The sequence below is a fragment of the Balaenoptera physalus genome, assembly GCF_965194825.1.
Source record: "Balaenoptera physalus genome assembly, chromosome: 12".
NCBI classification, from domain to species: Eukaryota; Metazoa; Chordata; class Mammalia; order Artiodactyla; family Balaenopteridae; genus Balaenoptera; species Balaenoptera physalus.
The window spans coordinates 61,215,483-61,241,969 of NC_138897.1; the positions used below are offsets into that span (position 1 = coordinate 61,215,483).

General features: G+C 35.9%; 1 protein-coding gene across 7 annotated transcripts in view; it reads left to right on the top strand.

Moving 5' to 3' along the window:
- SMCHD1 (structural maintenance of chromosomes flexible hinge domain containing 1) overlaps positions 1-26,487 on the top strand; it is a 133,454-nt gene that overhangs the window by 48,174 nt on the left and 58,793 nt on the right. For all 7 annotated transcript variants that reach the window (XR_014252077.1, XM_082418557.1, XM_082418554.1 and 4 more), the window contains 10 exons: positions 5,077-5,183; positions 5,919-6,001; positions 6,186-6,299; positions 11,083-11,160; positions 11,240-11,359; positions 15,024-15,168; positions 20,720-20,816; positions 22,190-22,262; positions 24,258-24,397; positions 25,033-25,167. Coding sequence is in view for 6 of the 7 variants with exons in the window: in XM_082418557.1 (XP_082274683.1) it covers positions 5,077-5,183; positions 5,919-6,001; positions 6,186-6,299; positions 11,083-11,160; positions 11,240-11,359; positions 15,024-15,168; positions 20,720-20,816; positions 22,190-22,262; positions 24,258-24,397; positions 25,033-25,167 (1,092 nt within the window). In the remaining variant the exon portion in view is untranslated. The remainder of the gene's footprint in view (positions 1-5,076; positions 5,184-5,918; positions 6,002-6,185; positions 6,300-11,082; positions 11,161-11,239; positions 11,360-15,023; positions 15,169-20,719; positions 20,817-22,189; positions 22,263-24,257; positions 24,398-25,032; positions 25,168-26,487) is intronic.

Consider the following 26,487-nt stretch of genomic DNA (forward strand, 5'->3'; position numbering starts at 1 on the left):
TTACATGTATCTGTCCAATTTTCCCAGCACCACTAATAGAAGAGGCTGTCTTTTCTCCACTGTATATGCTTGCCTCCTTTATCAAAGATAAGGTGACCATATGTGCGTGGGTTTATCTCTGGGCTTTCTATCCTGTTCCATTGATCTATATTTCTGTTTTTGTGCCAGTACCAAACTGTCTTGATTACTCTAGCTTTGTAATATAGTCTGAAGTCAGGGAGCCTGATTCCTCCAGCTCTGTTTTTCGTTCTCAAGATTGCTTTGGCTATTCGGGGTCTTTTGTGTTTCCATACAAATTGTGAAATTTTTTGTTCTAGTTCTGTGAAAAATGCCAGTGGTAGTTTGATAAGGATTGCATTGACTCTGTAGATTGCTTTGGGTAGTAGAGTCATTTTCACAATGTTGATTCTTCCAATCCAAGAACATGGTATATCTCTCCATCAATTTGTATCATCTTTAATTTCTTTCATCAGTGTCTTATAATTTTCTGCATACAGGTCTTTTGTCTCCTTAGGTAGGTTTATTCCTAGATGTTTTATTCTTTTTGTTGCAATGGTAAACGGGAGTGTTTTCTTAATTTCACTCTCAGATTTTTCATCACTAGTGTATAGAAATGCAAGAGATTTCTGTGAATTAATTTTGTATCCTGCTACTTCACCAGATTCATTGATTAGCTCTAGTAGTTTTCTGGTAGCATCTTTAGGATTCTCTATGTATAGTATCATGTCATCTGCAAACAGTGACAGCTTTACTTCTTCTTTTCCGATTTGGATTCCTTTTATTTCTTTTTCTTCTCTGATTGCTGTGGCTAACACTTCCAAAACTATGTTGAATAATAGTGGTGAGAGTGGGCAACCTTGTCTTGTTCCTGATCTTAGTGGAAATGGTTTCAGTTTTTCACCATTGAGGACAATGTTGGCTGTGGGTTTGTCATATATGGCCTTTATTATGTTGGGGGAAGTTCCCTCTGTGCCTACTTTCTGCAGGGCTCTTATCATAAATGGGTGTTGAATTTTGTCGAAAGCTTTCTCTGCATCTATTGAGTTGATCATATGGTTTTTCTCCTTCAATTCGTTAATATGATGTATCACATTGATTGATTTGCGTATATTGAAGAATCCTTGCATTCCTGGAATAAACCCCACTTGATCATGGTGTATGATCCTTTTAATGTGCTGTTGGATTCTCTTTGCTAGTATTTTGTTGAGGATTTTTGCATCTATGTTCATCAGTGATATTGGCCTGTAGTTTTCTTTCTTTGTGACATCTTGGTCTGGTTTTGGTATCAGGGTGATGGTGGCCTCGTAGAATGAGTTTGGGAGTGTTCCTCCCTCTGCAATATTTTGGAAGAGTTTGAGAAGGATAGGTGTTAGCTCTTCTCTAAATGTTTGATAGAATTCGCCTGTGAAGCCATCTGGTCCTGGGCTTTTGTTTGTTGGAAGATTTTTAATCACAGTTTCAATTTCAGTGCTTGTGATTGGTCTGTTCATATTTTCTATTTCTTCCTGGTTCAGTCTCGGCAGGTGGTGCATTTCTAAGAATCTGTGCATTTCTTCCAGGTTGTTCATTTTATTGGCATAGAGTTGCTTGCAGTAATCTCTCATGATCGTTTGTATTTCTGCAGTGTCAGTGGTTACTTCTCCTTTTTCATTTCTAATTCTATTGATTTGAGTCTTCTCCCTTTTTCTCTTGATGAGTCTGGCTAATGGTTTATCAATTTTGTTTATCTTCTCAAAGAACCAGCTTTTAGTTTTATTGATCTTTGCTATTGTCTCCTTCATTTCTTTTTCATTTATTTCTGATCTAATCTTTATGATTTCTTTCCTTCTGCTAGCCTTGGGGTTTTTTTGTTCTTCTTTCTCTAATTGCTTTAGGTGCAAGGTTAGGTTGTTTATTCGAGATGTTTCCTGTTTTCTTGAGGTAGGCTTGTATTGCTATAAAATTCCCTCTTAGGACTGCTTTTGCTGCATCCCATAGGTTTTGGGTCATCGTGTCTCCATTGTCATTTGTTTCTAGGTATTTTTTGATTTCCCCTTTGATTTCTTCAGTGATCACTTGGTTATTAAGTAGTGTATTGTTTAGCCTCCATGTGTTTGTATTTTTTACAGATCTTTTCCTATAATTGATATCTAGTCTCATAGCGTTGTGGTCGGAAAAGATACTTGATACGATTTCAGTTTTCTTAAATTTACCAAGGCTTGATTTGTGACCCAAGATATGATCTATCCTGGAGAATGTTCCATGAGCACTTGAGAAAAATGTGTATTCTGTTGTTTTGGGATGGAATGTCCTATAAATATCAATTAAGTCCATCTTGTTTAATGTATCATTTAAAGCTTGTGTTTCCTTATTTATTTTCATTTTGGATGATCTGTCCATTGGTGAAAGTGGGGTGTTAAAGTCCCCTACAATGATTGTGTTGCTGTCGATTTCCCCTTTTATGGCTGTTAGTATTTGCCTTATGTATTGAGGTGCTCCTATGTTGGGTGCATAAATATTTACAACTGTTGTATCTTCTTCTTGGATCGATCCCTTGATCATTATGTAGTGTCCTTCTTTGTCTCTTGTAATAGTCTTTATTTGAAAGTCTATTTTGTCTGATATGAGAATTGCTACTCCAGCTTTCTTTTGATTTCCATTTGCATGGAATATCTTTTTCCATCCCCTCACTTTCCGTCTGAGTGTGTCCCTAGGTCTGAAGTGGGTCTCTTTTAGACAGCATATATATGGGTCTTGTTTTTATATCCATTCAGCCAGTCTGTGTCTTTTGGTTGGAGCATTTAATCCATTTACATTTAAGGTAATTATCAATATGTATGTTCCTATTCCCATTTTCTCAGTTGTTTTGGGTTTGTTATTGTAGGTCTTTTCCTTCTCTTGTGTTTCTTGCCTAGAGAAGTTCCTTTAGCATTTGTTGTAAAGCTGGTTTGGTGGTGCTGAATTCTCTCAGCTTTTGCTTGTCTGTAAAGGTTTTAATTTCTCCATCAAATCTGAATGAGATCCTTGCTGGGTAGAGTAATCTTGGTTGTAGGTTTTTCTCCTTCATCACTTTAAATATGTCCTGCCACTCCCTTCTGGCTTACAGAGTTTCTGCTGAAAGATCAGCTGTTAACCTTATGGGGATTCCCTTGTGTGTTATTTGTTGTTTTTTCTTTGCTGCTTTTAATATGTTTTGTTTGTATTTAATTTTTGATAGTTTGATTAATATGTGTCTTGGCGTGTTTCTCCTTGGATTTATCCTCTGTGGGACTCTCTGTGCTCCCTGGACTTGATTAACTATTTCCTTTCCCTTATTAGGGAAGTTTTCAACTATAATCTCTTCAAAAATTTTCTCAGTCCCTTTCTTTTTCTCTTCTTCTGGGACCCCTGTAAGTTGAATGTTGGTGCATTTAATGTTGTCCCGGAGGTCTCTGAGACTGTCCTCAGTTCTTTAAATTCTTTTTTCTTTATTCTGCTCTGCAGTAGTTATTTCCACTATTTTGTCTTCCAGGTCACTTATCCGTTCTTCTGCCTCAGTTATTCTGCTATTGACCCCTTCTAGAGTATTTTTAATTTCATTTATTGTGTTGTTCATCGTTGCTTGTTTCCTCTTTAGTTCTTCTAGGTCCTTGTTAAATGTTTCTTGCATTTTGTCTATTCTATTTCCAAGATTTTGGATCATCTTTACTATCATTATTCTGAATTCTTTTTCAGGTAGACTGCCTATTTCCTCTTCATTTGTTAGGTCTGGTGGGTTTTTACCTTGCTCCTTCATCTGCTGTGTGTTTTTCTGTCTTCTCATCTTGCTTATCTTACTGTGTTTGGGGTCTCCTTTTTGCAGGCTGCAGGTTTGTAGTTCCCATTGTTTTTGGTGTCTGTCCCCAGTGGCTAAGGTTGGTTCAGTGGGTTGTGTAGGCTTCCTGGTGGAGGGGACTGGTGCCTGTGTTCTGGTGGATGAGGCTGGATCTTGTCTTTCTGCTGGGCAAGTCCACGTCTGGTGGTGTGTTTTGGGGTGTCTGTGGCCTTATTATGATTTTAGGCAGCCTCTCCGCTAATGGGTGGGGTTGTGTTCCTGTCTTGCTAGTTGTTTGGCATAGGGTGTCTAGCACTGTAGGTTGCTGGTTGTTGAGTGAAGCTGGGTCTTGGTGTTGAGATGGAGATCTCTGGGAGATTTTTGCCATTTGATATTACGTGGAGCTGGGAGGTCTCTTGTGGACCAGTGTCCTGAAGTTTGCTCTCCCACCTCAGAGGCACAGCATTGACTCCTGGCTGGAGCACCAAGAGCCTTTCATCCACACGGCTCAGAATAAAAGGGAGAAAAAATAGAAAGAGAGAAAGAAAGAAAGAAAGAGAATAAAATAAAGATAAAATAAAATAAAGTTTTTAAAGTAAAAAATAATTATTAAGAAAAAAAATTTTTTTTTAAGAAAAAAAAAAAAACAGACAGAACCCTAGGGCAAATGGTGAAAGCAAAGCTATACAGACAAAATCTCACACAGAAGCATACACATACATAGTCACAAAAAGAGGAAAAGGGGAAAAAGTAATATATCTTGCTCCCGAAGTCCACCTCCTCAATTTGGGATGATTCGTTGTCTATTCAGGTATTCCACAGATGCAGGTACATCAAGTTGATTGTGGGGATTTAATCCGCTGCTCCTGAGGCTGCTGGGAGAGATTTCCCTTTCTCTTCTTTGTTCACACAGCTCCTGGGGTTCAGCTTTGGATTTGGCCCCACCTCTGCATGTAGGTCGCCTGAGGGCATCTGTTCTTCGCTCAGACAGGACGGGGTTAAAGGAGCAGCTGATTCGGGGGCTCTGGGTCACTCAGGCCGGGGGGAGGGAGGGGTATGGATGCAGGGCGAGCCTGCGGCGGCAGAGGCCAGCGTGACGTTGCAGGAGCCTGAGGCGTGCCGTGCGTTCTCCCGGGGAAGTTGTCCCTGGATCACGGGACCCTGGCAGTGGCGGGCTGCACAGGCTCCCAGGGGGGGAGGTGTGGAGAGTGACCTGTGCTTGCACACAGGCTTCTTGGTGGCGGCAGTTGCAGCTAAATTTAAATAGTTTTTTTGAAATGTTGGTATAAATTTTATTTATTCAGGAACCTCAAGCACTGTATGATGAAATAAAAACTGTGCCAATTGCAAAGCTGGATAGGACAGTTGCTGAGAAAGCTGTGAAAAAATATGTAGAAGATGAAATGGCAAGGTAATTTACATTTCAAGATGCATGGTAAAAAATAACAAGAAAAATCAAGAAGAATTGTTCTTTTAGCAGTTATTGAGTATGTCGTTGTGCTCTTCTATTTGGGCACTTGTAGTCTTAGATGTGTGTATTGTGACAAAGTTCTTGCTGTTAAAAAAAACCTGAGAGCTCTCTGTTACAAAAACAGAATCCTGTATTTTATAGAAAAATGAGGAAATCTTATATCTACAGTGTCACTGTTATCAGCACTATGATTAAGTTTGTTAAAGAAAAAAACACAACTTTGGCCTATAGCTAGAAGAAAATGGTAGTAACTGCTGAGATGTAAAGATTAGTACAAAGGAAGTAAAAGGAAGTCAAAAAACAAAATGGTTTGTGGCTCTTGTGTAGCTTATTATAATGCAGTCATTTTGATTCCTACTGAATCTCACTGGTAATTCTTTTATTTGTAGAGTTTATCCTGTCTCCCAAAGGTAGCTTGTACTATAAATGAATAGAAAAATCTCAAAAAAAGCACAGTTCCTGGCTGTTAACACCAGGAGATTTTGTCTTACTCTGTAGCCACAACAGTGGTTGAGGAGGTGGAAATGTTTACAGTATTAATCATACAGGATTTTAGATTTAACCTGTCAAAAAAAATTAGAAATAAATTTTAAAATTTCTAGTAAGTTTTATTTTTAAAAATAAGACCATAATTAACACAGTTCATGAATCATTAATATGCTGGTTTCATAATAGGCTCCCTGATAGATTGTCAATAACTTGGCCTGAAGGAGATGAATTATTGCCAAATGAGATTAGGCCTGCTGGAACCCCCATTGGTATGTTTTTGGGTTTTTTGTGTTTGTTTGTTTGTTTTTAAATACTGAAAAAATGCTTTTCTTACATCTTACATTTCATAGTAAAAGACCATGAAAAATTAAAATGCTGTGTGAAGACCTAGCAGATTCATCAGATTCTTTGGGTGTAACTCAGACATTCTTATTTTTAATTTTGGACTGATAGGTGCGTTAAGAATTGAAATATTGAATAAAAAGGGGGAAGCAATGCAAAAGCTTCCAGGAACAAGTCATGGAGGGTCAAAGAAACTCCTGGTTGAGCTCAAAGTTATACTACACTGTAAGTATACAAACTAATTTGGATCTTTATTGTTGTTCTTAAATATATAACATATGTTTTAAAATCTTTGTGTAATTATGAAATAGCAATCTGATAGTGCATTTGTTTAAAGTTAGGAGTTTCAAAAGTGTGAATAATTCATATTAAAAAAAATCAATTGTTTTCTGAGGTTTTTTTTTAACATTTTATTCTGAATTTTCCTATGTAGGTAGCTATGGGCTAAAATAAAGATATGATGTGCATACATATAGTAGTTTGTACTGAATAGGAATTTAGATTGGATAATCCTTAAGATCCCTTCTAAATCAAAAATACTGTGTCTCTGAACCTATGGGCCAGAAGTACTTGTTTCAGATGAGAATCCTGGCCCACTCTTTGGTAAAGGAAAAGAACTGCATATCATTGCTCATCTTGTATTTTCCTAACTTGAATCACCTTGTTTGTTAACTTTCTTGTCTGTTGTTTTCGGTTTTTTTTTAACATCTTTATTGGCGTATAATTGCTTTACAATGGTGTGTTAGTTTCTGCTTTATAACAAAGTGAATCAGCTATACATATACATATATCCCCGTTTCTCCTCCCTATCCCACCCTCTAGGTGGTCACAGAGCACTGAGCTGATCTCCCTGTGCTATGCCCCTTCTTCCCACTAGCTATCTATTTTACATTTGGTAGTGTATATATGTCCATGCCACTCTCACTTTGTCCCAGCTTACCGTTCCCCCTCCCCGGAACTCAAGTCCATTCTCTATGTCTGTGTCTTTATTCCTGTCCTGCCCCTAGCTTCTTCGTAACGTTTTTTATTTTTTTTTAAGTTTCCATATATATGTGTTAGCATACAGTATTTGTTTTTCTCTTTCTGACTTATTCACTCAGTATGACAGACTCTGGGTCCATCCACCTCACTACAAATAACTCAATTTCTTTTTTTTTTTATGGCTGAGTAATATTCCATTGTATATATGTGCCACATCTTCTTTATCCATTCATCTGTCAGTGGACACTTAGGTTGCTTCCATGTCCGGGCTATTGTAAATACAGCTGCAGTGAACATTGTGGTACATGACTCTTTTTGAATTATGGTTTTCTTTGTCCGTTGTTTTTGTCTTGACTGCCTGAAAGTATTTTCAATTTATATTTTCAATAGTCTGTTCTATCACTATATATTGCATGTCTGGTCCATGGATTTTAAAGATGTGTTTTATTCACTATGCATTTATTTCCAACATTTATAAACTAGTCAATGGTAATGTATACTTTCATTGTATAAATGTCTTATTAGCCTTGGCAGCATTGAACAGTTTGACTAATTTTACTGCAGTACTCTTATTTTTGGCCTCTGTGACACTCTATTTTATATTTCTCCAACTTTTTTTGATGGCTTAAAACAACATACGTTTATTATCTTACAGTTCTCTAGGTCATCCGTCCCAGGTGGACTTCACTGTGCTAAAATCAAAGTGTCAGCAGGATAGTGTTCCTTCTGGATGTTCTAGGGAAGGCTCGCCTTTTCCACTTCTAGAAGCCACCCACATTCCTTGGCTTGTGGCCCCTTCTTCCATCTTCAAAGCCAGCAGTGTAGCATCTTCCAGCCTCTCTGTGACTCTGACCCTCCTGCCTCTGTCTTATTTAAAAACAAAAACAAAAATACACACAGGCATACCTCGTTTAATTGTGCTTTGCTTTATTGCCATTTGCAGATACTGCATTTTTTACAGATTGAAGGTTTATGGAAACTCTGTGTTGAGCAAGTCTATTAATGCCATTTTCCCAACGGTATTTGCTCACTTAATGTCTCTGTGTCACATTTTGGTCATTCTGGCAACATTTCAAACTTTTTCATTGTTACGTTTGTTACGGTGATCTGTGATTAGTGATCTTTGATGTTATTACTACGATTTGCTGAAGGTTCAGATGAAGGTTAGCATGTTTTAGCAATAAAGTACTTTTTAATTAAGATATGAACATTTTATTTTTTAAAAGAAATGATGCTATTGCACACTCAGTAGACTACAGTATAGTATAAACATAACTTTTACATGCACTGGGAAATGAAAAAATTTATGTGATTTGCTTTATTGCGATATATGTTTTGTTGTGGTGGTCTGAAGCCAAACCTGCAATATCTCTAAGGTCTGCCTGTATATATATATTTTTTTTAATTAGAAGATTTTTTTTTGTTAAAGTATATATAACAGATTTACCATTTCAATTATTATTATTATTTTTTTAAAGTCCAGAGATCTTTTATTTTATTTATTTATTTATTTATTTATTTATTTATTTATTTATTTATTTATTTATTTATTTATGGCTGTGTTGGGTCTTCGTTTCTGTGCAAGGGCTTTCTCTAGTTGCGGCAAGCGGGGGCCACTCTTCATCTTTACACCACTGTAAAGCAATTATACTCCAATAAAGATGTTAAGAGTAATGGCTGCATCAAGGTTTAGGGTAAACATGTACAAGAAGATTCTAGGATGTCTTGAGCCAGAAAGGAAGAAAGCTCAAATCAAAGACAAAAAGGGTGTTATCAAGAGGACAGAGGAGCAAACTGAAGGCACATCAAAATCAAGGAAGCACGTCAAATCTATAAAACCCCATACATTCACAAAAACACATTTATGAAAATCAAAAAAACCAGTCTCTGAGCACCACAGTACTGTACCAATTCCTGACTGGTCATCTGCAATTAAAGAAAAAGGATTAAGCCTTTATACTGCCTTTCCTATAAAAGCTGTGGTTCCGAGTAAACCAATGACCCTAAGTGAAATTCATTACTAATAAATAAACTAGGAAGGATAATAAACTGGGATAATAAATTAGGAAGAAATAAAAGAATGGGGGGATCACCATTTTGTATACCAAATAACTATGCAAAAATCATTAATGGATGAAACCATTACATCATGGATGAAAGGAGAACTTTATAATCATATTAGCCAAGTGAATTCAATAATCCACTTTAGCAGCACTAAAAGTAGGACAATTAATTACAGTCATCAAATGCCTCTTGATGTAATACCCTAAGAAACACAGATTTGCTATGGAGTATGGATTCTTGCTTTATGGGGGAAAAATGGTGAATCTAAATGTTTAAGCTTTTGGGATAATTTCCAGTCTTCAGGAAATAGAACAAACAATGGAACAAGTTAAATGACATTCCAAAGAAACAAATATGTGAAACACTCTACAGTAAAGTGTACATTTAAAAAATAATTGGGGCTTCCCTGGTGGCGCAGTGGTTGAGTGGTTGAGAATCTGCCTGCCAATGCAGGGGACATGGGTTCGAGCCCTGGTCTGGGCTCTGCTTTATAACAAAGTAAATCAGCTATACATATACATATATCCCCATATCTCCTCCCTCTTGCGTCTCCCTCCCACCCTCCTTATCCCACCCCTCTAAGTGGTCACAAAGCACTGAGCTGAGCTCCCTGTGCTGTGCGGCTGCTTCCCACTAGCTATCGGTTTTACATTTGGTAGTGTATATATGTACATGCCACTCTCTAACTTTGTCCCAGCTCCTTTCAGTGGGGAATGGCATTTAGAGGCCTGAGTGTTAGGATTGCTCATGGCCACTGGGTGAAATTGTTTCTAAGCTTTTTCAATTGATAGCTAAACATGAATATTTTTGGAAATGAAAAAAAATGAATTCATATCGATATTCTGAGTTTTTATTTAACCACTTTGATTTTATCCTTTTATTTCATTTCTTTTATGTTGAAAATCTTTTTCTTTTTTTTTCAACCTTTTTTTTTTAAGTATTTGTTTATTTATTTATTTATGGCTGTGTTGGGTCTTCGTTTCTGTGTGAGAGCTTTCTCTAGTTGTGTCAAGCGGGGACCACTCTTCATCGCAGTGCGCGGGCCTCTCACTATCGCGGCCTCTCTTGTTGCGGAGCACAGGCTCCAGACGCGCAGGCTCAGTAATTGTGGCTCACGGGCCCAGCTGCTACGCGGCATGTGGGATCTTCCCAGACCAGGGCTCGAACCCATGTCCCCTGCATTGGCAGGCAGATTCTCAACCACTGTGCCACCAGGGAAGTCCCTTATGTTGAAAATCTTGATTCTTAACAACATTAACAGTTACTTACTGCTTTATCCTATAATATAGTTTCAAAATAGTGATACTTATAAAATTACTAATAGTACTATTAGATTAAATTTGACTTCTTTGAAGCACTATTTGTCCTTAAAGTTTTTATATGTTCTAAAGTTGAAGTCAGTTGAAATAATTTTTAAAAATTTTTTAATGTGGTCATATCGCCTACCTACATTTTGGTTTTGCTTATGAATTGCTTTATTTTAATTCTATTTTGTGAATATTTTAAGTCATGTAATTCCAAAGTCAAAAATAAATAACAAGGTATATTTCAGAGAAGTGATATCATCCTTCTATTTGTTTTCTTTCTTCTACTTTAGGTCTTGCTTTTCTCTTAATAGATCACTAGGTCTTAGAGATTACTCTATGTAAATAAAGTGTGCTATTTTCCTCTTGAAGAAAACTTTTAAAGAAATGATTTTCAATATTAAAAGAAAATTATATTCTTTTGTTTGTGCCAGTTAAGCTTATTTACAGATACATTTTTAAGAATTGAAATAAAGGAATTTTAATCAGCTAAATTTTCATTATGCTATTGACTTGAATAGGATAGCTTTAGGTTTTTTGAGGTTTCAAAACTACCTTAAAAAATGTATAGCAGGTAGACATTTGATGCCAGTGTGACATTTCGTATTCATGTTCTATATTTAATTTCTCAAAATATAAAATTTTTTTCTTTTATTAAGCTCCAAGTGGAAGTAAAGAGATCATTTCACATATTAGTCAACATGGAGGAAAATGGCCTTACTGGTTTAAAAAAATGGGTGAGTTATTATTCTGAATGTTAAAAATTATATCAGTATTACGTTTACTTGAATTTTAATTTCTTCTTAATTTGTCCAGAAAATATTCAAAAGTTGGGGAATTATACATTGAAATTACAAGTTGTACTGAATGAAAGTAATGCAGACACTTATGCAGGAAGACCACTACCATCTAAAGCAATTAAATTTTCTGTCAAAGGTAAGCAAAACACCAATATGTAACTCTGTATGCTAAAGGTGGCATTTTAAATCAAGAGGAAAATAGATAATTTAATAAAAGATGTTTGACCAATTGTATAACCATCTTGGTCTTAGAATGGCTTTATAATTCTGCTTGATAATCATATTCCTTATAAACTTTTGAAAGCATCATTGTTTTCTAGCTTCCCTTGTTACTGGTAGGGTCGAAAGTTATTCTGATTCCTAACTTTTGCATGTTAAACACCCTCCACTCCCAATCCAACCGCCCCTATCCTCCCTCTTCTGCAATCCTCAGAAGTTTGGATAAATTTTTTTGTTGGGGGGGGGGTCCCAATTTCTGAAATTTTAAATTCTAGGGATTTTTCTTGAGTTACTTTGATTTCCTACTCTTTTTTCTTTCTACAACATCTAGTGTTAAGACGTTGGACCTCTTGACTGGTGTACTAATACTGTTTTTTCTGCTTTACATCTCTTGGTTTTATTTCTGTACTTTACAAGAGACTTCTTGAACATGATGTTCGATACTTTCTGTTGAATTTTTCTTTTCTGCTATAATTTTTTTAGTTTCTGAAATATTCTCTGGTTATTCCCTTTTCAAAGTATTTTCTCCGACTTCATGGATTTAGTATCTTTGTTAATTCTCTGAGGCTATTAATAACAGTGGCATTTTTTCTTGATGCTTTCAAACTTTATTCATAGCCTGTTTCCTCCATGTTGCTTTTTTTCACATCTGCTCTGGGTCCTTTAGATGCTCTCTTACCTTACTAGTTGTTTGCACACATTTAAGAATAGAACATTCGAGAGTGTTTATTTCATTTGGGGAGATTATGATAAGATAATTTTAGGTTTTTTTCTCTTTGGCTGTTCAGATTCCCCAGAGTGGAGTGTAAACACCTGGGTGCCAGCATTTGGGGAGCCAAGCTGGGGAAGACTGTTAGAGTTTTCATGTTCAGTATTTTTTTTTTAACATGTTTATTGGAGTATAATTGCTTTACAGTGGTGTGTTAGTTTCTGCTGTATAACAAAGTGAATCAGCTGTACGTATACATATATCCTCATACATCCTCCCTCTTGCGTCTCCCTCCCACCCTCCCTATCCTACCCGTCTAGGTGGACACAAAGCACTGAGCTGATCTCCCTGTGCTATGTGGCTGCTTCCCACTAGCTATCTATTTTACATTTGGTAGTATATATATGTCCATGCCATTCTCTCACTTCGTCCCAGCTTACCCTTCCCCCTCCCCATGTCCTCAAGTCCATTCTCTATGTCTGCGTCTTTATTCCTGTCCTGCCCCTAGCTTCTTCAGAACCTTTTTTTTTTTTAAGATTCCATATATATGTGTTAGCATACGGTATTTGTTTTTCTCTTTCTGACTTATTTCACTCTGTATGACAGACTCTAGGTCCATCCACCTCACTACAAATAACTCAATTTCGTTTCTTTTTATGGCTGAGTAATATTCCATTGTATATATGTGCCACATCTTCTTTATCTATTCATCTGTCGATGGACACTTAGGTTGCTTCCATGTCCTGGCTATTGTAAATAGAGCTGCAATGAACATTGTGGTACATGACTCTTTGAATTATGGTTTTCTCAGGGTATATGCCCAGTAGTGGGATTGCTCATATTCAGTATTGATCTTTCACTTGATTTTCCTATTTTCAGTAAACTGTAATGCTTTCAGTAGTGCTGTGTCCCTTACTCCTTGGACCTACTCTTAACATTCCCTGGAGAAGAAACCTTCCAGATGTTGCTGAAGATGAGGAAGGCAGTTGACTGGCTCTGTGTGTTGAGGGGTGGGGATCTGAGGAACTGTTCTCAAACAAACTTGAACAAGTCTTCCTTTTTTATTTCAATTTCACTCCTACTTGATAGAGCCATTCTTGAGACTTTTGAGTGTTATATAGTGTGAATTAAATTGGCTCCCTGCTTGCTTTGTTGATGATTGAGGGTTTGATTTCTTGAGTCTTTCTGCTAAGTCAGTTATACTTGCCCGTATGTTCTCCAGCTTTCAAATTCTGTTGCTGTTGTCTTTTTTCTTGTTCATTGTTTTTGTAGGTTTAGGCCTCTTTAAAAAAAATCTCTGTAGTGCCACATTTTTATGGGGTTTTAGAGAGCTGATTTAAGTGCCTGTGATTATCTTGCCTTCTCTAATTAGACGGCCACCTTGGGGAGTGTTCCTTTTTGTACATACAGATCTGTCATGTTCTTTAAATACAAGTGTGGAACATTCTACAGTATGGACATGCTGTAGTTTAGCAGTTTTCTTTGATGAACGTTTCAGGTGTTTCCAAGTTTTTGGCTGTTACAAATCACATTTCTATACAGAAAAAAATTATGATGCTTTGTGTACAAGTGCTTGAATATCTCTAGAGTGGATACCAAGAAGTAGAATTGCCAAGCTGAAATGTGTGTGCTTTAACATTTTATATATATTTACTGTCAAGTTGCCCTCCCAAAAGGTTTTGTACCCTCACCAACAGACTGAGGGTTCCTGTTTCCCTATGCTCATTCCTGGCTAACCTATATTGTAATATTTAGCCTAGTTGGTGGTTAAATTATTTAATTATTAGGTTGTGTACCTCTTCTAGCCTTTAGTGGACATTGTCATCTGTAAAAGTCTGTTCCTTTACTATGCCTATTTCATTTTATTTTTAATTTTTTAAAATTTATTTTATTTATTTATTTTTGGCTGTGCTGGGTCTTGATGCTGCTGCTGCACATGGGCTTTCTCTAGTTGCAGCGAGCGAGGGCTACTCTTCATTGTGGTGCGTGGGCTTCTCATTGCAGTTGCTTCTCTTGTTGTGGAGCACGGGCTCTAGGCATGCCGGCTTCAGTAGTTGTGGCACTTGGACTCAGCAGTCGTGGCTCATGGGCTCTAGAGCGCAGGCTCAGTAGTTGTGGTGCACGGGCTTAGTTGCTCTGCGGCATGTGGGATCTTCCCAGACTAGGGATCAAACCCGTGTCCCCTGCATTGGCAGGTGGATTCTTAACCACTGCGCCACCAGGGAAGTGCCTACTATGCCTATTTTAATAGTGTAAAGCTGTAGTTCTCAAATTTAAGTTTTACCTGAATCACCTGCTGGGCTTATTAAAATGCAGACTGGTGGGCCTCACTCCTGGAGTTTCTGACTCAGTAGGATGATGTGAGCCCTTGAATTTGCATTTTTAATAATTTCCCCAGGGATGACTTGAAAATATTGTCTTTATAGGAAGTTTTAATGTATTGTGGATTTTAATCCTTTATTGCATACGTTGCAAGTATTTTCTCTTATAGAGCTTCTCTATTAACTTTGTATCTAATAAAATATTTTAAACTTTATCAAATACATCCTTGTATAGCTATTGAGTATTGTGTTTTGCCTTAGTTTTTCCTACGATAAAATTATAAACATATTCCTTTATTATATTCGAAAATTTCATAGTTTAAAAACACATTTATCTCTATCTCTGGACTTTTATACATGGTGTGAGATAAAGTTCTAACTTTATTATTTTCACAGGTGGATTATAGATATAATTTATATAAACTTTGCACTGATTTGAAGTGCCGTCTTTATTGTAGTCTAATCTTCCATATATATAATGGATGTTTCTACCTACAATGAATCTTCTGACCGATGAATTTTCTTTTCATGTTTATTTTTTTTTAATTAAGAGGGTAAACCAGAGAAATTTTCATTTGGTCTTTTGGATCCTCCTTTTCGTGTTGGAGTCCCATTCAATATCCCTCTGGAGTTTCAGGATGAATTTGGTCATACTAGTCAACTGTCAACTGATATTCAGCCAGTTTTTGAAGCAAGGTAATCTTAATTTTCATATTTGCTAAGTATTCACTTTTTTCTTTTTTTCGCTTAAATTATTTATGTTCAGTTAACTTCAGATTTATTATTTAAAATGCTTAGTGGATATTTTATGATATCTGGGGGATTTGTTTAGTCCCAAGCTATCCTCTGTGGCTGTAGTGTCATACATACATTACCTCAATAAAGTTTGTTTTGACTGAATTTACTGTTACAGTTGTTTGGGTGAGACTGATATAGTTCTGTCTTAGTCCGTTTCTTTTTGCAAGTATGATATGCCTTCTGGCAATTCTATAAACCATACCATGTTTATTTTGTTGTTTGCTTAGAAATTATGGCCATTTAAACTTAGTGGTTACCTACTGGTAGGTTTTGTTTTTTGTTTTTTAAAGTATTTATTTATTTATTTATGGCTGTGTTGGGTCTTCGTTTCTGTGCGAGGGCTTTCTCTAGTTGTGGCAAGCGGGGGCCACTCTTCATCACGGTGCGTGGGCCTCTCACTATCGCAGCCTCTCTTGTTGTGGAGCACAAGCTCCAGACACACAGGCTCAGTAATTGTGGCTCACGGGCCCAGCTGCTCCGTGGCACGTGGGATCTTCCCAGACCAGGGTTTGAACCCGTGTCCCCTGCATTGGCAGGCAGATTCTCAACCACTGCGCCACCAGGGAAGCCCATACTGGTAGGTTTTTAACCTGCTAATAAAATTTATTTTGGTTTGCTTTTAAAACCATAGCAATAAAGTTTACACTCTCCATGGAAATTTGGTCCTTCCTTAGAATTTGCCTTTACTTAATAGCTCTATAGAGTGATATGATTGGCTTATATTAAAAAATAGCCCTGAAAAACAATGTGTCCAGTTATACAATTGAGGATGTTCATTGTTTTCCATTACCTTTTTTTGAGGTGCCTAGGAAGAAATTATTGTTTTTCAAATTTCTGCCAAATTTGTCTTTTTGGAGACACTTTTTTTTTTTTGGCTGCGCTGCGAGGCATGCAGGATCATATGCTAACAAGGGATTGAACCCCGTGCCCCCTGCAGCAGGAGCGCAGTCTTAACCACTAGACTGCCGGGGAAGTCCCTGGGCCCACGTTTTAATGTATGCTTTCTTTTGCTATCGCCGTGTACTTTTTTTCCCCTGTTGGTGTAATCGTTTACTCTTTTAATTATTTGACTGTGTACTGTATTCCAGGCATTTGCCAGCTGGAGATACAGAAGTGAATAAGAGCATAGTATTTGCCTTCTAGAAGCTCACAGACTAGTTTAGTGTCCAGATTTATACCATGGTTAAGTTCCTGAAAAGCAAAACAGAGTTACAAAAAATATTGAAAATGAGTTTTTCTAAATGTTCTCTTAAGTTGCAAAAAGTGGTTCTTGTGCAAAAAGTGATTTTGACATATTATATTCATTTGAATATTAAACCATAATGGAAGAGTTGAATACTTAAGCATCTATGTGCTTAATAAAAAACACTACAAGTAATGTCTAGTCACAAATGGAAAATATTTGTGCATTAGTTGACCCCTGTTTTCAATTATAACTTCCTTCTTATCCTTGATAGGACATTCTTACACACAAAGTCTCTATCACACATACATACTGGTAATTAAGATTTGGGGCTTAAAAAAAAATCTTGGTGGCCTGGCTATGTGAATTTACCTTCAGTAAAGTGAGATCATTGTCTGAGTGGGTTTATTTGTTTGGTTTTTTCTCAGTGTTAATAAATTAAACTAAAAATCATTCACACATATAACCTAAAGAATCAAATAGTTGGATGAGGCTTATATAAAAAAAGAGTAGTTCCTCTGCCCTCTCCACCCCACCCACAGTCGACTTCTCAGAACCACTTTCAGCTTTCTTACTTGAATGTTTTGGTACCTACTGCCACATATCTAAGTAACTTTTATATTGTTACTTCTTGATTCTTCAGTTTTAAGCATTATCTCTTGACTTATGGAAGACGAGGACACACACTCTTATTGCCACTTACGTTACAAATAAACCCCCTTCCTATTCCCACATTCTTCAATAAAGTTGTATTCTGGCTTGATCAGTATTTAGTGCTTGCTTTATTATAATTATGTAAGTGCTAATTACTTTCTTAATTGCACAACTGTTGTTCTTTTTTTCTTTGCTAAGTAACTCTCTGCCAGTTGTCTGCCAGTTCTCAAGATGCTTGGTACATAGATAACCTATCAGTTTCATATTTTTTTCTCTATTTATTTTTGGCTGCATTGGGTCTTCATTGCTACGCGCGGGCTTTCTCTAGTTGCGGCGAGTGGGGGGCTACTCTTCGTTGCGGTGCGTGGGCTTCTTATTGTGGTGGCTTCTCTTGTTGTGGAGTATGGGCTCTAGGCGCACGGGCTTCAGTAGTTGTGATACACAGGCTCAGTAGTTGTGGCTCACGGGCTCTAGAGTGCAGGCTCAGAGTTGTGGCACACGGACCTAGTTGCTCCGCAACACGTGGTATCTTCCCAGACCAGGGCTCAAACCCATGTCCCCTGCATTGGCAGGCGGATTCTTAACCACTGCGCCACCAGCGAAGTCCCTCAGTTTCATATTCTTGTAGACATCTTTCTTGGAACTTTGCCATGTGCTCTGGTCTGGATCAGTTGTTCTTACGCTTGTTACATTTGTCCTTCTGTGATCTTCCTTCACCTTCATCCTGGGAATTCCCTTTGTCTTTTGTGTTGGGGAAATATAATAAAAACAAAACCTACTGTCAAGCTAGAAAACTTCTTCACAAAGGTAGAAGAGAAAGAAAACAATTTTATGATTGAATAATCAGTAAACCAGAATGTGATTCTCATCACAATCTGATAGAGATTGCAAGGAAGGAAATCTTACTCTGTTACATGGGTAAGTGAATATAACCTATCACATTCATGTTTTCAAGAAAAATTGCTAAGTATCTTTATGACTGGGAGTAGAGTTTGCAATTTGGAGTTAACTGATCAGAAGTTAGACCCAGGAAACTGGGAGATAGAGGTTTACCTTTATTGATGATTAAATTTCGTGGAGTTGGCTGTCAGGTCCTTGAGGAAACATTCCTGAATTTGTGAGATTATTAAATAGCTTATTTTATTTAGCATTTAACCTTCCCTGGGTCTCCAATTTTGAAAGAACCCCTTGTCCCTCACCTTCTGCTGGAGCACATTATTCACTAGTTTCCTAAGAAAGGAGTTACATGTAAGAGAAAATTATTGCTCTGAAAATGTCTCTGTTCTACTTGATTGATTGAATTGAAAGTTGGACACTACTTCCCATCGAAATTATAAAAACATTGCTCCATTTTTGCCTTTTAGCTTCTACTGTTGCTGATAAATTTAAACTTGTTCTGGTTAATTTTCCTTTTTATGTTTCCTACGTATTCTGTCTGGAAGCTTATAGGACCCACTTTTAATTCTCAACAGGGCAAAATTTTATAATGGTACATCTTTGTATAGGTCTCTTCATTATTTGAAGTACTTCATTTTCTACCTTCCATCATCACGGTTTTCTCTTTTTTTGGCGGGGGGATCCTTATTTATTTGATGATGTACCTTTGGGACTGGTTCTCTGATTTTCCTAATTTTTCCATTTTTCTTAATCTTTCTGTGTTTTTGTTTTACTTTTGGACAGACTTCCTCAATTTTATGTTTATATCTTTCCATTGAGTTTTTCCTTTTGCTGTATTTTTAATTTCCAAGTGTTCTTCCTGGTTCTCTGAATGTTCTTTTGTAGATTCTGTTCTTGTTTTATGAATGTAATACATTTTTTGTTTTTGCTGATAAATAAATGGTAGTTTTTTAAAAAAAGTTACCTACACTGATAATCTTTATTGTCTCCAAGCTAGTTGCTTTTTGTTTGTTGGATTTTGATCTATTTCTTCATATATCTGGTTAATCTTTGGTCATCTGCTTTTATATCTGATGGAGAACTAAAATGCACATAGGAGATCCTGAGAGTTTGGGAGAGGCTGTTGAGTGTGAACTCCACTACAGGATGATCTGTCTGTAACATTTTGTTGGGGGAAATCCTGTTGTATCTTGAGGTCTTTTTCTTGGGCTGGGTAGTTTGCTCAAAGAACAATCTTTAGTCTCTTGCCTGGAGGGGAATAATTTGGCTGTCCAGGTTCCTAGCCAGTCCAGGAGCAAGACTAGGGTAGGAATGGGCATGAGAAGGTCTCAGTATCCATATGCAGTCTGTTGAGGATTACCCTTGTATTCTTTTTAGTATTTTACCCTTTCCTGCAACTTACTTTTTGTGCCCTGGTTCACAGATTCTCTGCTTAAACCTTTTCAGAGAATAATTTTCCAGTCATCTGCCAGAGGTGGAGAGGGGAGATCTGGGGATCGAAATTTTAATCACCACCCCCTTTTTTTTTATTGGCCTTTCTTTTTTGGCCCTGCTTCTAGGGGTACCTAGTAACACCAGTTCCTTAATGGTACCTGGGAATTCTGTGTTATATATTGGTTTCGAGCTTCTTCCATTGCTGTTTCACAGTTCAGTTTTCTTGGGACTATACTAGGTCATTTGCCACTTGTCTATCCTTTTTTCTAGCAGATAAGTTCTATTGGCCTTGTCTCTTCTTCCATACCTCCCATATCTTTGCCTTTAAAAGTAAATAAAAGGAATCCCTTCGTTCTTATATTAGTGAGGCTTTAAGAGATAGTGAAAGTAGATGTCTGTGGTTAATGTCCATCTTTCTCAGGGAATTTATTTTACCTTATATGCCTCTTTACAGCTTTTTTCAAACAAGCCATGTTATTTAATTTTTACAACTTATTCAGATAATATCTGTAAATATTTAATTTCATTCTTCAGAAAAATTAGGTCTTTTCTCCATCATGGTATATCTTTCCTCCTTTTTTATCACCTTACCCCTTACAGAGTAAAATGTTGACACTGTAAGGATCTACAGGTGGTCAAAGGTGGTTTAGGAATCACATTGCTCATGGTAGTAGATTAGAGGGTCTCAGTATACATTCTAGCAAGGTTACGTTAGCACAAGGCTGTACTTAATTATTTGGACTTTGTCTAAAATTGCCATTCAGTTTAATAGGTGCCAGAAAGTCTCTAAAATCCCTGTGGGTGAAGGATTTGAAAGAATCCAGGGCAAAGTCTGAAGACATCCTTAAGCCTGACCGATTTGGATGTTTCATTTTCTTTGGCCTGTATACATGGTCTAGCATTTGATTGTTTCCTACCTTGTATCACTCATTAATACTTGTTGGATCATTTTTCTTTGTAAAAATCTCATGGGAATTTGCTTCTGTTCATTTATTTCTCTCTTTTAAAAAAATACAATTTTATTAGAAAAATGAATTAAAAATGAGAATGTCATATGAGAAGACAAACACATTTGCAGCAGGAATTCCCTGGCAGTCCAGTGGTTAGGACTCCGTGCTTTCGCTGCTGAGGGCCCGGGTTCAGTCCCTGGTCAGGGAACTAAGATCCTGCAAGCCATGTGGCACAGCTCGAAAAAAAAAAAAGAAAGAAAAGAGAAAAGAACATTTGCAGCTTATTTGTAGGTAATGGAGGGAAAGTTAAAAAATAATTTATTTTTTCCAGTGGTTTATCTTTACATTATGAAGAAATAACCAATGGACCAAATTGTGTCATTCGAGGTGTTACAGCTAAGGGCCCTGTAAACTCTTGTCAAGGCAAGGTAAGCATTGTGCATACATGTTATAATGCATGTTATTTCTTATATGGTAAAAATGAAATTGGAAATTTAAAATTGAATAACCTATTTTTGTGACAAGATGACAGTAATGTCAGGTTCTTAGGGATTAATCAGGATCATGTCACCCGACATACCATTACCATTTACATCTCTGAGAAAGACCAGCATATTTGCTGCTATTGTTTGTTAAACGTTTATGAATTAAATATTTTCAACTGTCTTCATTTTCATTCCAGTCTTTTTGCATTCAAAGCCATTTACAACAGTTATCTAGTATTATGTTGCTTCTTTTTTCTCTGTAAGTTTTTCCATTTTTCAATATTTTTCTTAGAATAGGAACAAAAATATGAGAAACTTTAGCTCACTTCTATAAAAGTATTGGGTTTGGTATTTGGATAAGGGAAGTGTTTTGGGAGGAATAAGGTTAGAGATAGTAAAGACAAACTCCAATAAGGTAATTTTTCAGTTAAGTATATAAAGTAGCTAATAGATTAATATGACTAATGTGAACACTGTGGCTAATAACTTAAGTATTATGTTACTTTTTTTCCATTGTATCATTACCTTCAATATATATTTTAAAAATTTTCCCTATCAAAATAATGTTTAAAATAGAGCATGTGAGTTTAAGTACTGTATACTATACTGCATTGTATAACCAAATCAAATTAAAGAGCAGGTTCTGTACATCTTTCTGAATTAAGCTTTTTATGGAAAAAGAACTTGAAATGCATGGAAAATTTGACTTTAGTAAGATAAACTTGCTAAAAAGATTTCTAGATTTTTAAAATCTTCTTATGTTGAAATAATTATGTTTTACAGAATAGTTTCAGAGATGGTATAGAGAGTTCACATATACTCTTCACCCAGCTTCCTCTACTAACATCTTATACAACTATTATATATTTATCCAAACTAAGAAGTTAACATTGATATAATACTATTAACAAAACTCTGGGCTTTAACATTTCCCCAGTTTTTCCACTATTATTTTTCTATTCCAGGATCTAATCTAGAACACCACATTGTATTTAGATATGTCTAGATATTGGGTTCTTTCCATTTCGCTACTTTCCACATTTTTTATAGTGCCTATCCTAATTCTGATAATTATTCAGAGGTTATGCCTTTTGAATTCAAAGATAGTATTATCTATAAAGAAGCAATATAAATCAGTTTTTTCACCTGCATCTCTTTCATACATATATATGAAAATTTTAGTCAATATAAATTTGCTGGGTAGATTTCTATAATGGTATGAAAATGAAAAGCAAAAAGTAAATCAGAATTGAGGTAGTAAATTACTTAAGTATTTATTTAGGACTTGAATTTAATTAAAATAATTTTTTCAACAGAATTTTAATCTGAAGGTTATTCTTCCGGGTTTAAAAGAAGACTCACAGATTTTGAAAATTAGATTACTGCCAGGTAATATTACTTTAAGAAATATTCCTAATATTTAGCTTTTAAATAATATTCTTATGATAAAATATAATGACACTTACAAAGGTGAAGTGTTTTTTGGTTTGGTTATGGTACAAGTCTTGAAAATACATTTGAATGACAAACATAGCGCTAACAGAAACGACCAGTTAAAAATAAAAGACAGGAAAACATTTAGAAAGACTTGAGTGAAGTTCTAAAAATAATCTTGGGAGAAAAATGTGAATATTGAAACTATATTGGGGAACTGTTCTTAAGGATATACTAATTAGACTTATATTAGAACTGGATCTGTCCTTTACTTTTTCTTATATAACTAAATATTTAATATTTTAAGAAGAAAAGTTTCTTATGCTTTTATGTTGTTAATTTGAATAATGATTTATCAACTCGAAAATGAAGTTGCAGTAAAGTTAGGGTAGAAAAAGCCAGCTAATTTGAGAATCAGTCTATTGTGGAGGTTCAAAGAGTATATTCTGGCATCGGCCCTTCTGCGTTTGGATCTAAGCTCTGACACTTAGCAGTGAGGTACACTTGTTCTGTGCCTCGGTTTTCTCATGTGTAAAATGAGATAATATGTAATTCACAGGGTTTTTGTGAGGATTAAATGAGTTAATGTGGGCAGCCCTTACTTTGCATGGTTTCGGTGGTAACTGAGTGGAGGATACACTTCCAGTATGCATGAGTTCTCATTAACACAGTACTGTGCAGAGTGAGAAGTGCATATGCTGCACAACACCTAGAACAGGACTTGTTATGGAAGTTTTAGCTCTGATATTAACAATACTGTGATCATATCTTTGTCCATGTATGACCTTTTGTACTGGTTTTAATGAAAAGAAACAAAATAGCTATTTCCTTTCACAAATTTGTGTAATTTGAGCTTTCCCTGAGGCATGAATTGATTTAGAAGTAAAGATTGGCCCATTGGTAGAAGTATAAGAAAAAAATTGTTACGTGTTAATACTTACTTACAATGCTTTTATTTTAAGAGGTTAGCTAAAATGTATGGGTTACTCAAATCTACTCAAAGGAAATTCTTATTAACCAGATAGTTCTGATATTTTTTTAGAATTTGAGAGTGAAGGTGGTAAAGTAGGAAGTGGGACTGTGTAGTGATAATGGTCAAGAGGTTTCAAATTACAAAACTAGGATCTAACCTGAGTCTGCCATTTAATAGCCATGTGACCTGGACAGAATACTTAATCTCTCTGGGTCCCGGTTTCCTCATCCATAAAATGGGGATAATAATATTACCTTCTTGATCAAGATCATTGTAAGGATTCTGAGAACAGAGTTGGCATATGGTAAAAACACAAATATTAACTGATAAAACTGTTCTTTGTAAACTTGTGTTCCCAGTGTTTAGCATAAATTGTATTTTAAAATATCAGTGTTTATAGGGCACATCAGGTCATCTTGCTGCAGAAGTATAAACCCTCTTTTATTAGTTTAGAGGAAACTTGTGGTGCAGCTTGCTTAGGATATCAAAGTGTTGTGGGCAGTTTAACAAGTAAGTAATCTGGTTATGTCATTATATGAACTGATCCTTTGAACAAAATTACCTGAGACAGGTATGTAATGTGCCTGAGAAATCAGTCTCATTGTGTAAAGTTAAAAGTAGTAAATAAAAAAGTAGTTTAATAAACTTTTACTTTTATTCTTGAATATTTTTTTCCAGGATCTTTTTAGTATTTCACATGTTTGGGTGATTTCTAACATGAGTTATCACCGTGTCTTAGCTTGTTACATAAAACTAAGTCTAGACATCAAACATTTTAATATAATTGAGACCACTCTCGTGATGTATAGAATATATGCTTTTGGGGGATAGAAATGATTAAACATGGATATTTTTTCTCTCTTGGCATTATTTAAAAGATATTAAAACTTGAAATGTTAAAAGCTGTTTCTTTTGCTATTTTAACATTTCAGTTTTAGAAACTTGAATCTCTATTTTATTATATAATTTTCTGGTAGGTCCCCCTCATCGATTGAAAGTGAAACCTGATTCTGAAATTTTAGTTATAGAAAATGGAACAGCTTTCCCATTTCAGGTAGAAGTTTTGGATGAATCAGACAATATAACAGCACAACCAAAATTGATTGTTCATTGTAAGGTAAGCTGTTATAAGATAAGAATATGTAGATTTTGAGTCCCGTGGTACTAAATGGAAATCACTAAATCACTATATCTTTTGGCTCCTTTATAGTAGCCTTATATTGTATCTAGATTGTGTAATGATTATTCCATGGAGAAATTTGTGGGCTGTCTCATTGTCAATAGTTTTCAGCATCCCTAAGCCAGTAATGATGCCAGCTGTGCCAAGTATTGGACTGCAGATTCCTCCCCTCTCCTTCCTTAGTCCATCCTCCTCATTTCAGATGAAGTATTTAATTTATGAGTAGGATGATGGAAATATCCTTTAGGATTGGGGATGGATGGATAAATGAATACGAGTAAAAGAGCACAAAAAGGAAAGGAAAACCCAAATAGGTGGAGTTAAAAAAAGAAAGAATAATGGTTGAGGAAGTTGGTTTTTCTTCCAAAATCAACATATTTTACCTAGAATTGTAGAAACTTACTCTTTTCATTCAGAAATTGTCTAGAATATTAGTGAATTATATTTATAGTTTTCTAATTTATAGCCAGAAATAGTAGCTGTACTAAATTGTTTGAAAATTTAAATAACAGTTATTGAATAGTAAGTTACATTTGATTGGGGTCTTAAATTATTTTGTATGTTTCCAATAGTTTTCAGGTGCTCCAAACCTTCCACTCTACGTTGTGGATTGCAGTAGTTCTGGAACCAGTATTTTGTCAGGACCAGCAATTCAAGTTCAGAATATCAAAAAAGACCAGACGCTTAAAGCAAAAATTGAAATACCTGTAAGTTGTTACTGTTATTCATTGGTGTTATATTGAGTCTTTATACAAATATACTTTAGCAGCTTTATAATATTTTATGTAAAGTTGTTTGACTTTTTAAAATGAGATATTTGTGATTCTTTTTTTTTTTTTTTGAAATGAATAGCCCAGTTTGCTTTTTTTTTTTTTAAAGAAATTCACGTTCTTTTATTTATTTATTTATGACTGTGTTGAGTCTTCGTTTCCGTGTGAGGGCTTTCTCCAGTTGCGGCAAGTGGGGACCACTCCTCATCGCGGTGCGCGGACCTCTCACCATCGCGGCCTCTCTTGTTGCGGAGCACAGGCTCCAGACGCGCAGGCTCAGCAATTGTGGCTCACAGGCCCAGTTGCTCCGTGGCATGTGGGATCTTCCCAGACCAGGGCTCGAACCCGTGTCCCCTGCATTGGCAGGCAGACTCTCAACCACTGCGCCACCAGGGAAGCCCTGTGATTCTTTTAGCCAGAGGGAAGAAAAGGCAAAAATAAAATAGTATAGTAAATAACATTTTGTATCAAATATTAGTAATTTTCTTGATCAAACCTTTTATAATATCTATAGCTATTATTGATTACATGTTCCTAAAATTAATTTTTTCCTATATTAAAATATGACAATTATCAGTTTTATTTTATTCTCGTTTCTTATAGTTTACACTTGTTTGTTAGAAAGTTTGGTAAATGCCCCTATGGAACCACCACTGAAGGATATATGAATATTTAATATGTGTGTATAATTACCAAAATAAATACATGGTTTTTCATTAGTATTTTCCTATAAAGAGATTGCTGTGTTAATGTGCCAGTAGGACACTTGTTATTGGATATACATCATGGCTGAAGGTGAAGCCAGCCTAGAGAAGGGCAGGCAGTTGATATAAGCATTTGGTTTCCTAAGATTGCTAAATGGGATAACAAATACTTATACAAGTAAAATACCTAAATGTGATTTCTTCATAATTGATATGGTTAGTAGATGATAAATTACCTGATCGGTTGATTAACCAGTGTTTTTTCTACTAAGTATATATCAGCTAACATATCTTGAGCCTCAAAAGGGTAAAAGCTTTTATTTTTTTACATTAGAATGAAATGATTTGACTTTATTCTAATTCTTTTCTTTTGAAACTGGTTATATTTGATAATCTTCAAATATTCGTTATGCATTTCCTTTTTTCAATAATGTGGGCAGCATATTTTTGAGCATACCATCTTGCAAAAGATCAGGAGATTCAGGAAAAAGACTTGGAGTTAGGGAGAAATCTGGGCTTGAGAGCAAGAGAGCCTTTACATATAATTATGTAA